The 15,950-nt window shown below is 37.8% G+C and overlaps 1 protein-coding gene across 1 annotated transcript in view; it reads right to left on the bottom strand.

Moving 5' to 3' along the window:
• Nucleotides 1-15,950, bottom strand: part of LOC114303489 (uncharacterized) — a 33,853-nt gene that overhangs the window by 13,312 nt on the left and 4,591 nt on the right. The window contains exons 6-7 of the mRNA XM_082910780.1: nt 13,091-13,157; nt 12,909-12,976 (exon numbers count right to left, since the gene is read on the bottom strand). Of these exons, the coding sequence (XP_082766906.1) occupies nt 12,909-12,976; nt 13,091-13,157 (135 nt within the window). The remainder of the gene's footprint in view (nt 1-12,908; nt 12,977-13,090; nt 13,158-15,950) is intronic.

The raw sequence follows: 15,950 nt of genomic DNA on the forward strand, positions 1-15,950 counted from the left end.
TTAGAAATCAAAAACAAAGGAATTCCTTCGAAAAGGGACAACACACAAGCCTAAATTGAAGCCAAATGCCTCACTTTATCCCAAATAGCTTCCACTTCTGAATCCTTGTCATTAAAAATCCTTGCATTTCTCTCTAGCCAAATGGTCCAAAAAATAGCAAAGACAATGCAAGACCACAATGTTTTGGCCTTCCTATTACCTCCAAACCCGCCATAAAAAACTAACAGCATATGCGTGCACATCTGCGAAGCAACTCACTAAACATCACAGAGACCAAAGAGACGCTGCCATAAAATAAGTGCCACCAGGCAATGAAGAAATAAGTGATCAACTGATTCCTCCTCCCCTCTACACATTACGTACCATTGAGGACAGAGATTAGGCCTTCTTCTTTGGAGAAGATCATTGGTCATAATGCTTCCATGAGCTAAAGACCACATAAAAAACTTCACTTTATGAGGAATAACTGCTTTCCAAATTTTTTATAAAGTGGAAACAAAGTAGTGGAAGGTACATCAATAATCATATCAAACAAAGATTTACATGAGAAAACTCCCGAAGAAATGATGTTCCATACCCTCTTGTTTCTATAGAGAGGAACCAAAGAAACTCCATCAAGCAATGACAGTAAAGAAGCCAACTCAAGAGACTCGCTATCGGTTAGATTCCTAAGAAAATTGAAATTCCATGATTTTGGTGACATGGTAGAACATGCCACTGACGCAATAGAAACATTCTGATATCGGGCCAATCTATAAAGAAGTGGAAAGACTATCAAAAGAGGAATCCCCCACCCACGTATCATCCCAAAATCATACACTTCCCCATTACCCACTTTTAAAGAAAAGAATGTAGAAACAAGTGGGAGCAAATGAGAAATGGACTTCCATTGTGATCGACAACTACCTCTACTAACCACAATAGAGTACCATTGGCTTGAACACTATACTTGCTCTCAATTATGGAGTGCCATAGCGATTCACTTTCGATTGGAAATCTCCATAACCACTTGCTCAAGAGAGTAATGTTCCTTGCAACAATATTCCCAATGGCAAGGCCCCCTTTATTTCTAGGAAGAGCAACAACCTCTCACTTAACTAAGTGAATCCTAAACCCCTCTTTAAATCCTTCCCAAAGAAAGTCCCTCATTAATGTCTCAATTTTCTTAGCAATCCTAACCGAAATCTTGAACATAGACAAAAAATAGATAGGAATACAACTCAACACAAATTGTACCAAACATCTCTACCCCTCTAGATAACAAGGCCTTCTTCCATCCCTCCAATCTTTTTCCCAACCTTATCAAGGACAGGATTCCAAAAAGCCTTTGACCTATGATCTCCCCCCAATGGTTACCCCAAATATTTCATAAGAAAATTTTCAATTGAACATCCCAAAATTGCCGCCATCTATTGCACAAAGCTAGGCTCCAGATTAATGCCTACGACACTACTCTTAGTAAGATTGACTTTGAGACCAGAAACAACTTCAAAAATACTCAGAAGCGCGAGAAGATTTCTCACCTTGCTTTAATTGATGAAAAAAATAGTGTCATCCTTAAACTCTAGATGAGTGACACAAATTTTATCCTTTCCCACCACAAACCCCTCAATCTCACCCTTTTCCTTCGTTTTCTCCATCAATCTTCCCAACACATTCACTACCAATAAAAAAAAGGGAAGGCGATAGTGGGTCACCTTGTGTTAATCCCCCAGATGCCTAAAAAGATTTCCCATCTATCCCATTTGCTATAACAGATATATTGCAGGAAGATACAACCCCCTCCTCCAAAAATCCACTTCCTCCACCCATCTCCAAAACCCTTCCTTTCCATAGCAAAATCCAAAAAATCCCAATCCACATGACCATAAGCTTTCTCAAAATCCACCTTGAAAATGATGCCCTCCTTATGCAAAACCGCTATACTCCTCAACAACTTCATTGGCAACTAAGACCATATCCAAAATATGCCTCCCTTGCACAAAGGCACCTTGTATTGACGAAATCATATCTCCTTCCTAGGACATCCCTAAGTCTCTTCGAAAGCACCTTTCCCAAAATCTTGTAAAGAGATGTGACCAGACTAATGGGTCTAAAATCTCCAAATCTTGACCAACCTCTCTTTCTTGAGAATAAGACATGAATGATGCATTAGTGCAAAGATTATCCTCCCAACTTTCAAAAAATTCCCTAAACACTCTGTTAGAATTTCCCATCTTTACCTTCACCTACTCCACTACACACTCCACTTCACCTACCTCCATTTCACCACACACTCCACTTCACCTAACCCACTATCACCTCCACTACACCTACTACCACATTTTCTTCTATATATAGATTGTATAGGAATTGTAATGAATCAAGCTTGTAATCAATACAATCAATAATAATATATCAGTATTTTTTAGCATGGTATCAGAGCTATAAGATTTAGACTTGTATTTTTTTTCTCACCGGCGGGCAGCCGGCCGGCAACCTTGCCTTCGCTGCCCGCTGGAATTTTTTACACATACCTTCACTCCTCACGGATTGCAGCCACTCTCTCCTCCGTTCGATTCACTACCACCATCTTGGTGTATTCTTTTGCTACCAAGTGCTTGATCACCAATCACGTATTCACCTAGCTCAAAAGCACTTCCGATGAACGATAGCTGGACCAGATTCGTCATATTCACCCTTGGATATCCACATCAGCTGGAAGGTGCTGAGAGAAGCTAGGATTGAGCCTCCAATAGTGATCACTTGCCCAATAGTGATCACTTGCCCATCTGGCAATTCATAGCTTTTCTCCACTGAAGTTTCCAACTCCTGCTCATAATCAAGGGCAACATACGAAACCACCAACAGCTCCTTTAATAAAGTCCCTCTTGGGGTACCATCAAGAGCTCCAGTGGTTGCACCCTTGATCGTTTTCATCATTGGGGTATCATCATCTTCCAAATACCTAAGTTCTGAAGGATCCATAGATCTCCTTTGATCCAGAGACAGATGCAAAAATTGATCTGTGTAGGAGACGATTGGAGATCGGGGAGTGAGTGAAAAAAAAAAAAAAAAAAGAGGACTACAGAATTGATAACGGGAAGAAGCATGGTTACAAAGGAAGAAGCATTTCAACAGCAATTTCAGCAGGAGCAGCACTGGCAGTCACTTCTGCATTGATCGATGCTGGGGGTCAGACCACCAGAATTGATAACGGGAAGGAGTACTAACCTTACACCACTCACGTGATCCCACTCACCAATGCACTTTCATCTCTCGCCTCTTTCCCCTTTCACAGTCACATTCCTTTTTTTTTTTTTATTCAACCCACTTCCTCCAATTTTTTATCAATTTTTTTATTCTACACTGTTCTCTCTCTCCTTTCTTCACTTTTCCAACCCATGTGCACCTTTCTTTTATTATTATTATTATTATTATTATTTTTTTTTTTCCACCACCTTTAGTTGCTGCTTTATCGATTAATTAAATTATTGGATCCATGTCATTCTTACATCTAACAGTATTATCATACGCCACACCCACTCCATTTCTTTATTTTTTTCTTTTATTTCCTTCTTTCCACCCACTCTTGTTCCCCACTCATAGTTTTTTATATTTATTTTATTCCCTCTTTTGACAAGGACACGAACCACACACTGTTTTGCACACCCATCACCTTCTTTCCCTTATTTTATTTTTTATTACTTTACCCTTCCGAAATTTTTCTTCACCTTTATCCCCCACTTCATTTTATTTCTTATTATTATTCTTCTTTTCCACCAAAAAAAAAAAAAAAAAAAAAAAAACCGCAGAAGAAGAAGACGAACTGCACACCAAACTCATTTTATTCATATCAGGGGATCAACCCCGATCACAATTTTACACCAATATAAAAAAAAAAAAAAAAAACCACAGGCAGGATTTTTCTTCTCTACTCTGCTGCAGGTCTCTTCTTCTTGCCTCCGTCCTGGCCGACCCTTGACGGTGTTGCCTCCGTGCTTCCCACGCCACCGAGCACATTTAGTCCCTGCTCCTCCACTGCAGCATATGGCGGCCCTCCAAATCGGAACATCACGGTGGCCTTCCGCTTCAGCTCCTTGTTTTCTGCCCTTAGCACGCTTATCTCTGCTCGCGCATCCTTATACATGCGTTGGAGCAGAGCCAGCTGGGAGTTTAAATGCTGCACCTCATTTGTCCTACTCTGCAGCCGGTTCGACAAATTTGTGACCGCCGTCATGCTTTCCACACATGCCTTCAACGTATACTGATTAGCCTCAATATCAGTTTGCACCGCCATTTTTTGCTCCACCGACCGCATCGGAAAGTTCAACGGAGCAAAACCAGAGGTGTTTGGTTGAGGTTCACTGGCCACCGCACCAGTTATTTCTCTTGTGGACTCGTTCAGTTCTGGAAAGAGCGTGAGCAGCCCACGGGAAGAGGAGGCCATGTTCTGGGTAGCTGGACGGGAAGAAGAGGCCATGTTTTTGGGTTGCTAAGTGTTTCAGAGAAGGGTTGGTTTCCGGGTGTTTCAAGATTTGCAGAGACAAGCTCTCCGAGCGTTCAGAGGTTTCAGACTAGTATGCACAACCTTCGCCTCAACCTTGTTTTAAATAGCCAGGGCCAGCCACGCGCATCGCGCGCCTCTTGACGCCCGACAAACTGGCACGCCTTTTCATGGCACATCTTTTGATAAAGTGGGCACGCCTTTTGATGGCACGCCTTTTGAAAAATTGGGCACGACTTTTGAGGGCTCACTATATATATCCATATATATATATATTTGGGCAGCCTATATACACCATCATACCGTGTATTTTTTAAGGGTCCGACAAGACTCTGTAAACTGTCCCGACATTGATTCCGGTTAGCTCCTTTATGGGTCCGACAAGACTCTGTAAACTGTCCCGACATTGATTCCGGTTAGCTTCTTTATGGGTCCGACAAGACTCTATAAACTGTCCCGACATTGATTCCGGTTAGTTTCTACAACGGTCCGACATGACCCCATAAACTGTCTTCTACAACGGTCCGACATGACCCCATAAACTGTCTTCTACATCGGTCTGACACAGCCATACAGTGTCCTCTACAACGTTATGACACCACCATACAGTGTCCTCTACAACGTTATGACACCACCATACAGTGTCCTCTACAACGTTATGACACCCCCATACAGTGTCCTCTACAACGTTATGACACCACCATCCAGTGTCTTCACCAATGGTCTGACACGACCATACAGTGTCACCTATCCTCTTTTTATTTTTATGTATTTTCTTGTTTTGTTACTCTCTCCAAACTCAAGTTGGTTAGTTTCTCTCCTCCTTGCGTTTGCGGGGGGCTGTTAGAATTTCCCATCTTTACCTTCACCTACTCCACTACACACTCCACTTCACCTACCTCCATTTCACCACACACTCCACTTCACCTAACCCACTATCACCTCCACTACACCTACTACCACATTTTCTTCTATATATAGATTGTATAGGAATTGTAATGAATCAAGCTTGTAATCAATACAATCAATAATAATATATCAGTATTTTTTAGCATCTATCCCATGCCATTAAAAACCCATCCAGTCCTAGATCCTTATTTCTCTCTCAATCAAAAACAGCCTGATACACCTCATGCTCATCAAAAGTTCTCTCAAGCCATCTAGTTTTAGATGCTTCCACCGGTTTCCAATTAATCCCTTCAATCCCTAGTCGTTCCACTCCCCTGTTAGAATAAAGATTCGAATAAAACTTGAAAACCTCATCTACAATTTGGTCCTCCTTATTTACCACTACCCCTTGACCAACCTCCAAAGACTTAATGAAATGTTTCTTCCTTTTCCCCGATGCAACTCTATGAAAGAATCTGGAAGTGATATCACCTTCTTTTACCCATATCAACTTTGCCCTTTGACTCCAAAAAAATTTGCTCCTCAAAAATTGATTCTTCCAAGCTCACTTTCATCATAATTCTTTCTTCCCTCAACTCTCCAAACAAGCCTTCCGTGGACTCCTTTGTATCTAACTCTTCAGTCCTAACTATCTCTACTTTTGACTCAATCAAATCACCAAAAACCTCTCGTTTCCACACTCAACTTTTCCTTAATCCCTCTCAACTTTCTCATAAATCTAAACCTTTCCACCCATGGACTCTGTAGCTAACCCACCACTCTCTAAAATATTCCTTAAACAAAAGATCTTCCAACTACACATTTTCGAACATAAAAGGTGACGGTCCCCCCTTTCAATGGACAAGGCGATGATCCGAAACAACCCTTGACCAAGCCTCTTGCCTAATGTTGCGAAACAACTCTTCCCAGCCTAACGAGCAAAGAAATTTGTCCAATCTGCAACACACTAGGTTTTCCTGAAGGTTAGACCAGGTAAAACGAGCATTGCTCAAGGGAAGATCAATCAAAATCCCTCATGCTCCCATTTGTACTCATACCATTGAGCTTTTCTAATACCCTTCTAACGACATTGAAGTCCTCACCCACACACCAATTCGGAGAACATAACCCAAACAAACCTGCTATCTCCTCCCACCAACCCAGCCTAGCATTAGGCCTATTGGGAACCATAAACCCCTGTCAACCACCATTCACTACTATCAACATTTTGAAATTTAATAGACAATGAAAAATCCCCTAGAAGTGTCTCGCACTCCGTCACTACCCTCTAATCCCAAATAATCAAAATTCTCCCTGACCTCCCACAAGAAGGCAAAGAAGCCCACTTACGAAATCTTGTCCCCCAGATGCTTTTAATAAAAGACCTATCATACATCTCGCTCTTAGTTTCCTGAAACATCACAATATTCGGTTGATGAACTTTCAAAAACTCTTTAACCACCGCCCTCTTTCTATAGAACTGCAGCCCTCTAATATTCCAACTTAAAATCTTCATTAAGAACCGGCATTACCCTCACTTCATCCTTCCCTGATAATTAATCCCTCCCTATTCCTATACTCAGTATCATTATTTTTTTATCTTAGACCTCTTCCCATTGTTTCTAACCAAAGATAGCCCTAAAGTGTCTAGCAAATGCACAAAGTGAGGCAAATCTCCCTCTTCCAAAGGAAAAGATACATGCTCATATCTCTCAACCACTTACCTGTCTCATCAACACTGTCCCCATGATCACTGTTCTTACCAAGCCTGTGGTTACTAGACATCTCCCTCGAACAATCAATCTCAAGATGGGTTACATTGTCATTGATAGCACAACTATTTATAGGTAAGTGAGACGCAGTGTCAACCCCATTGAAGACCACTCTATTAGACTATGGAAGAATATGAATATTGTGCAACCCTCCCCCAAGAGCAGACCTAGAAAAAAGACCCTAATTATTATTTAAAAGTGAAGAACTCATGTTGTCCCGCTCAAAGGAATCACATAACTTTTCACAAGAATTAATTTCGAAGGCCTTCTCACATTCTGGGGTCTCAGTACACTCCTTGCATGAGGAAGACAGAATGTTTTCTTCATGGAAAAGCCAATTCAACTTTGGATAAAAAATATTAATCTCATCATCCTTGTCACCTCCATCTATATCCGGAATTGTTGAATCCTCATAACTCGGATGATCCATACCCCTCCAAAGCTTATAACACCTCTTGGGGATTGTGCAACCCCTCTTCCACATCATTCATCAACCGATCTATCCCATTGAGCTCTTTTTCTCATGCCTCTACCTCCCCTCCCAGATTGTCGCCTTCTTTCGAAAATCCACTTTGTAAAAACTCTCCATTTGATCTATCAACAACATCTGCTAAGCCCAAATGAATCTCGGATTCGTTGAGATAAGCTTTCAGGTCCTCAAAAACTCCCTTGCAATGTGCATCTCCAGTCATGACGAATCTCATCGGCTCATTTCCTTCCCAGTCAAGCTCATTTGGCTGCAAGGAGAGAGCCCTAACCTGTGAATCCTCGTGACACAAACCATAAGGCACACCCAAACCCACCCTCAAGTTCTTTCTGATGTGGCTTTGAATATTACTTGGACCCTTCAGGAAATTTGGCCCATTTCCCCCTTTGGTTGTCACTAAAACTCCGGGTCTTGGAAAAATGGCCCATAAGGCTATTGATTGGGCCTACTTGCTGGCCTTTCTCTAACATATGAGAAACAAGTGGCCTCTTTTCTGGTGTTGACCCAACTTCAAACTGCAGCCCATTCGAAGGGGCCTTGGACTGAAAATTTGCTCAGCCCATTCGGCTTTTGAAAATCAAAAGGGTCCTGGACCAACGCATTTCTTAACCCATCTGACCCAAACTCATGTCTTTCCTCCTCAACCCTTGCTTTACTCTCTAAGTTGACTTTAATCTGCTATAAACCTTTCATTGCTTCGATTCCAACACAATCAATGGACCTCTAACATCCTAACTATCTCCCCTGCCACACGTCCTACCTGTCCCTTCTGACTCCTTATCTCTCCATTCTCCGACGCTGGGACTGGCTGAGAAATCTTGTCGAAACTCCATTGTCGATGCTCCACTTTCCTTCAAACAGGTTTTGATAATGGTTTTAATCAGACTTTAATAGGAGCTGCAGCCACCTCAAACTCCATGGTTGCTGGGCGAAAGCCACAATCGAATCCCCTTACCTTCACTCTTGCTTCAAACAGATTGTCAAAGGATTTTGTTCTGCGATCAATTTCTAATAACCCACCACATTTTTTCCCAATCAATTCGAAAGTCCTATGGTTCCAAAGATTGAAAGGTAGATCGCAAATAGCAATCCATCCTCCATACGAAGCGATTACACCAGGATTGCTATGCCTTTCCTTTGACCATCTCTCTAGCTTCAAGCAATTCCTTTGTCAAAGAAACGCACACCATGATCTCCAAAGAACCCAACCTCCTCATTATTAATGGCGAAGAATATAGCCCGATTTAATTGAAATGGACGGAGAATTGTAGTCTTCTCAAAAAATTTGCTCAGTTCCTTTTCAATTTGTGCCCAACTACTGAAGAAATCAGTCCTAGTGCAAACCACCACTTGCTTTGTGCCCAACCACTATTCCCATATCAGAATCAGAGAAAATCACCTCTTGCTTTGAAGGATCTCCTTCGAACAAATCTGCATACAAGCATGCTTTGTTCACCCCTGTTTTCAGACCCTTAACCAGGTCTGCATAAGAACCACCTCTGTGATTGTTTTCTGATTTCCCATCTTGGACAATTCAATGAAGGCTCCTCTCTTGTTGCCGAACTTCTGTAGACAAATACTGCCGAACTGCTGCTATATTTGCTGAAAAAGATTCCATCATTGATTTTTTTTTCCACCCCTCACTTAGAGTTTGCATCGCCCAAAAGACACCTCCCAAATCGATCTTCAAAGAAAAGCTTCATGTTCAATTTCTTTCGATAATCTCCACTAACCCCCCTCCTGACTTTTCATCAATCTGAATAATGATGATCTTATGCTCAGTCCTCAACTCTGAGCTTTTCTCCCTATAATCTCTCATCTTAACACTCTCTCTCTCTCTCTCTACATGTCTTGCGGCTGCAAATGAACTGAGTTGTTCGCGAGCTCAGCACAGTTTGGTTTGTTAAGTAAATAAACAAGCTCGAGCCTGACTCTTAGGCCCGTTTAGTAAACGAGCAGAGCTCAACCTCAAATAAACTCGGCTCGTCAATCTCGATTCGCTTATCTTTATCTAAATTATAAAATAAATATATTATTTATATATTAAATAATGTAAGAATTATGTATAAATAATAGCATAAATATATTATTTATATGTTAAATAATATAAATAATATTTTTATTAAATTTTTTTATTAAATAATATATAAATATGTTATTTATATATTTAAATAATGTAGATAATCATGATAAAAAATTTCATTATCGAGCTTCGAACCGAGCTCGAGCTCGACTAATATTAACAAAACGAGTCGAGCTCAAGTTGGATAATTGTGCTCGATAAACAAACGAGATGAGCTCAAGCCCAGAAGGCTCGGCTCGATTCGTTTGCAGCCTTACTTGCATGTGCTCAGGGTATTGAGTCATGCAAAAAGAAAAGTTTTCTCTAGATTATGAGGCTGATTGATTTTGAGATGGACCAACCTCTACACACGAAAAAAAAACAAAGAGAGCAAGGAATCAACATCTTGCAACAAAGAAATGTGCATGGAATCAATCATGATGGAAGCAAGTGAAACCAACCGACAGAGAGAAAGCAACAAATTTGAACAATGGCAAATCACCACAAACAAAAAGGCTGGAAGAATGACGTATCACGATGAATGCTACCGAATACACGGGTAGCCCAAAACACAAAGGATATAGAAGTAACCATACCACCCTAGAGGGCTCGTTGGACAACACCTATACCAGGAATGGTCTGGTCAGTGATGAAGGAGGCCTCAACAAGGGTTGGAAAGGCCTTTTGAAACCTACTAGGTCTAGAAGAAGGCGAAAGAGGGCCCGTTAGGGCTGGAGGAAAGCAAAAGAGGGGATGGTTGCTGTCAAGTAGGCCTTAGGGGTGCCGATGGATGGAGGACATATGAATGAGATGCAGCTAGAATTTGGGCTTTGATACCAAGTTGAATTTTGTAATATGACAATAAGGTTAAATATGAAGAGATAATAAAGACATAAAAGAGAAAAGAAAGAACACAAAGGGTTAAAGTGGTTCAGCCAATCTTGGCCTACATCTTTCATTCACTCAACTTGATCCACACATACAAAGCTCTATGGCCTACAAATTTCATTCACTCAACTTGATCCTCTTGATTGCATGGTACACCATATATATAAAGTGGGAGATACAATCAAATCCTTTCAATTAAGGGATTAAAATAAATCAAAGACACAAAAAATGATGATAAGCATAAATCATGGGATCTCCATATATTCTTATATCTTCCATATATTCTGATAGCTTTAACAATATTATCTTATCTTCAACAAACCCCATGTAGGCCAATAATTTATTGCAATAAAAATGCTACTTCCAGAAATGCTTAGTTAATCTCGAAATTATTTTCAATCTTAAAAAGGGAAACAATGTCTCAATACATTAGGACAAGTCTCAAACATCATACGCGCAAAACTAACAAGTTTTTAGAAGAGAAGGAAAATAAACAAAACAAAAAAAAACACAAAACATATGATGCTTAAAAAAAAGACAGTCACAATAGCATGATTTCAAAATGATAAAAAAACAAATCTTTGTATTTTTGAAGCTTCCAATGACTAATAATGCTTTATACGTGTACATGTAGATGTAGGACACCTTAGAAAGAAAGAAGAGAGAAGAAGAGATGAGGGAGAAGAGGGCCATAGCCCTAACACAACCACAGCCTAAAACACTCTCAATTCATTAATCAAAACTAAATAATAAAATGCAAATACTTAATATTTATAGGCTAGAAAACCATATCAAAATAGGAAACTAAATCATGATCTAGACTCCTAATAAAACTCAATTGACTTAGAAAACTAAATCCTAACAAAAAAGGAAGCAAATATGAATAAAAATTCCTAGCCAAAATAAGACTCTTGATTAAACTACAATTAAAATAAAATAAATAAAATAAAAAATACTAAAGGCAAATCTCCATGCATGCATGCACGTTCTGCATCACATGTACTTTGACTTCAATGAACTGGAAAGAAGTATTACTGAGTAGCCTTACCACCAATGTGGCATTATGAAGTAGTTGTAAGTAAGAGCAACACAATGGAAGTATGTAGGGTAACACCTAAAGCAAAGGTACGAATGGTGGTGAGAGAGCATGGTGATAGTGTAGCGCATCACATTAGGTAGTCATGTAGGTGGATGTCAGGGTGGTGGATCTTGCATTGACAATGTTGAGAAGGTGGTGGTTAAAGATGACAATAGCAACAATCAGGTCATGATTGTGGTTATAGTTGTGAAAACATTGACAAGATCTATTAGCATTTAGAATAATAATTCACCTCAAGTGAGTCTTCCCAACTACACTTGCTTTGTACAGCATTTTTCACTCATAAACCAACACTATATCCTTCATTAAATCATTCACTCTCATGCCATTTTATCATCATCATCTCAATCCACAAATGCTAGCCCAGCTTAGACAACCAAAATCTTCTCATCTAGAATAGTGCCTGCTTATAAAGCTAAATGCATTATACTCTTTGGATCTTTTACTATTTCAATGGGCACATCTCAGCACTACACCCATTTCCTATAACATTTTCCTTCCTTGACAAGCAAATGGTTCAGTAAAGCGTTAGCTATTGAACTTCATGATTAAATTCATTTTAATTTAGGGGTTGTTTGGGAAGTGCTAGATTAGTATACTTTTTGACTTTTTATAAAAAAAACGTGAAATATGGGTCGGGTTTGAAGTGATGTGATGAAGAGATGATCTGACTTAAATAAGATGATTGTCACCTAAATAGGATAATGTGCTAAAATAGCATGTGCTAGTTTAGCACATGCCAAACAACCACTTAATCAAATTTACTTATATCCTTAAGCATTGCTTGTTAAGATAACAAAGCCCATCTTTTGGCACAGGCACATTAATAGAAGAAAAATTGCAGCCAATTAAAGATGTCTTGTTGCAAACAATAAGTTCAAAATGCAAAAACTGAAATGCATGCAACACAAGGCCGAATACTAAGGGTGTGTTTGGTTTGTGTTTGTAGAGTAGTTTTTGAGATAAAAAGTACGAAAACTTGTTTGTTTGCCTTTTTTCAGAAATGGTTTTGGAAAATTGTTTTGGGGAGAGAGTTTTAAAAAAAGTGATTGATTTGATGCGTATGAGAGAGAGAGTGATTTTGGAAATTAGGTAACCAAACAAAATTTTGAGATTTTTTTTGGAAAAATTTGTTTGGTTTTATTACTCTTGAAAATTTGTTTGTAGAGAATTTTCCCAAAAAATTTTCTAAAAAACAAACCAAACAAGGCTTAAATGTCTGCAACCTTTTAGATACACAGCAGCTTCACCAAACAAGTCCTTGGGCACATCCAACTGATCATATGTTTTAGGCCTGACAGAATTTGCAAACAAAAAACACAGGGAGTGAATTTTCTGAGTACGTGTGTGTGTATCTTTGACTATAAGAAAATGGAACAGGAAAAAAGAAGAAAAAAACAGAACTTACTCCGCTAGCACCACAAAGTTATCCTCAGTATACAAGTATGTATAGGGCTTTTCTTCAACAAATACTTCTGCACCACATCAAATGAGATTAAAATAACACAAAGAAGTGCCAAACACAATAAATATCAAGCTACATACCACATAACCTGATATCCATGAATTTGAATAATATTATCATCAAAAATATATATTGAGCTCAAAGTAGAAGATAACTGCTAGAACTAGTAAATGAAACACATAATAGAAGAGGTTTGAAGTGCGTTTCTTAGGCTGTTAGCTTCCCAGCCTAGAGGTTTTGGCGTTAAATGGATCTGATTTGATCACCAGCAAAACGTAATGTCTGGCTGCATGCTAGACTTTGAATCACTAGACATGCTGCCTTGTTTCTTGGTAGTGAGAAAGCAAACAGCAAGCACAAAAGATCCTTTAACAAACAAGGTAATCCCACCAACTTGCGTTATCTCAGCTGATCAAATAATAACAAAGAGAGCGCTTGGATGGCCAACAAAATTAATTCAACCCATTTAAGGGTATTGAATGAGTAGAATTTGAAAGTCATTCGCTTTGCATTAGTCCCCAAAGTTCCCAAATTCGCATAATTAATACAGCTCAATAGAAACCAAGACACATAATATTACTAAGCAATGAAAATTTTATAAATTTTAAATATATAGACCATCTCCAGGTTGAATGTTCTAAATGCATAACAACTAACAGTCCATCTCTAAGTGGGTAATTAAAGATTATATAGATTTAGCCAATTCAAATATCATAATCAATTGAAATCCATTTGCACTGGGAACAATGCCTGGTGCAGTACCAAAAGCTTTAAGTTACCAAGTGCAAGAGTACAGGTTAGAAACTAAAAGTAGGTTTTATGCAAATAATGCCAAAGATTAGTGGGACCAACACCAAGTAAAGATGTAGAGACCCTGACTTTTGTAATTATCTTTGAAGCCCTAATTTTAAGATTTATTTCAATGAAGACCCTGAGTTATCGAGTAGATGTGCTTTAAACCCTAATCGATCCTGGTGTTTTAGTTATCACTTTTAAACCCTAAATAATTATTATTAAAACCCTAGGGTGTTATTTTGTTACTTAAAAACCCTAACTTCCAGTTAATGTTAAACACGCCCGGTCCTTCGTTTTTTTTTTTTGGTTATTTGATCCATCAGGACCGAAATTAATTCTTTGTCATTTTCTCATTGAAATATATCAAATGTAATTTATTACTTTTCATAATTTGGAATCTAGCCCCTTCTATTTTTATTTCATTTTCAACCCTAGTTATATAAAATAATATAATTAGCGTACTTTTCTTCCATTTTTATATTGTTATTTGTACAAGATATATAATATATACACAAAAATATATATATTTTTGTACGAAAGTCAAGACATGGCCATTGATGGGGTTGATGTATTGATGTAAAGCATAAGAAGCTCAAGGAAGGCTAAATTCAAAGAAGAATTGATATTTTATAGAATTTTTAGAGCTTTGAAGCCTCTTTTGGGTTTGTGTGATGCAACCCTAACCCTAGGTGTGATGCTTATGGAATCTAGGTGTGATGTGTAGACCTATCTTCTTCTCTTCTTCTTTTATGTTTCAGTTTACTGTTCACGAGTCACTGTTTACAGCCTCATAACAGCCCCTAAAACAGTGCCACAATCTCATTTTTTTATGCTAAAACTCTTGCCCCTTTATCACCCAATACAAACCCTTCAAAACCCTATATTCTTATTACGATTTCGGCTATAAAACATAATCAAAATCAGCCCTAAAAGTCCAGATTTGCTGCTGCCCCAATCGTCCTGCATCACCACTGTGACACCCCAAAGAACGCCATATGCCATAATTATATTATTACCCATCTTTAAATACCCTAACTTAAACCAACCAATCCGCTATGTTAAATATTTAAATAAAGTAAAAAGTGAATGGCTAGGAAGCCTTGAAGAAAGAATGTTAAAGAAGAAGAAAAAAAAGTACTTAGGAATACTTAGAAAAAAAAAGTACTTAAGAATGTTAAAAAAGTACTTTATATAAGATAATTGATCATATATAATATATATATATATATAATATAATTTATCATATATAATATATATAATAAAATTTATAAATTATAATTTTTATCTTGTAAAATAAAATATTTAATTGTTATTTCTTAAAATATCATATATAATAATAATTTTTGTAAATTATTATTTCTTAACTTTTTAACATATAATAAATAAAATAAATCATCCAATTATTTAAAAGAAATCTAATTAAATCATATATAATAAAAAAAATATAAAATAAAATATCTAATTTTTCTTTTTATTTATTTTAACATATTTTATTATTCTTTATTTGTTATATATTTTTATTTATATATAATATATATCATTTAAAAATAAAAATAATAAATTAACAATAACACATTATTTAAAAAATATAATAAATAAATAAAATAATTAATGTATATTAAAATAAAAATATTTATAAAAAAATTAAAAAATTTGCCGTGTCCCCTGCCGTGTCCATGTCCGTGTCCCCATTTTTTAGAAATTGCCTTGTCCCGTGTCCGTGTCCGTGTCTGTGTCCATATCCGTATGCGTGTCCGTGTCCGTGCTTCATAGCTTGCACCTTGTAATCCATTAAATGCTCATCATTATATAATGTTTTTGCCTTGTTCAAGTTATAGATATGAACACGTTATGTTAAATGTTATATTTCTAAAGGCTCATGAATGTTCATTCATTTACCGCCTTACTTTATTACTATTCACTGGGCAATGCCCCACCCCTCTCCCTTATATATATATATATATATATGTAGGTGACGAAGAGTTCAGGTATGAAAGGAAGTTAAATT

This window comes from Camellia sinensis, unplaced genomic scaffold (genome assembly GCF_055761805.1).
Source record: "Camellia sinensis isolate YWXY unplaced genomic scaffold, ASM5576180v1 Unanchor1, whole genome shotgun sequence".
Lineage (NCBI taxonomy): Eukaryota > Viridiplantae > Streptophyta > Magnoliopsida > Ericales > Theaceae > Camellia > Camellia sinensis.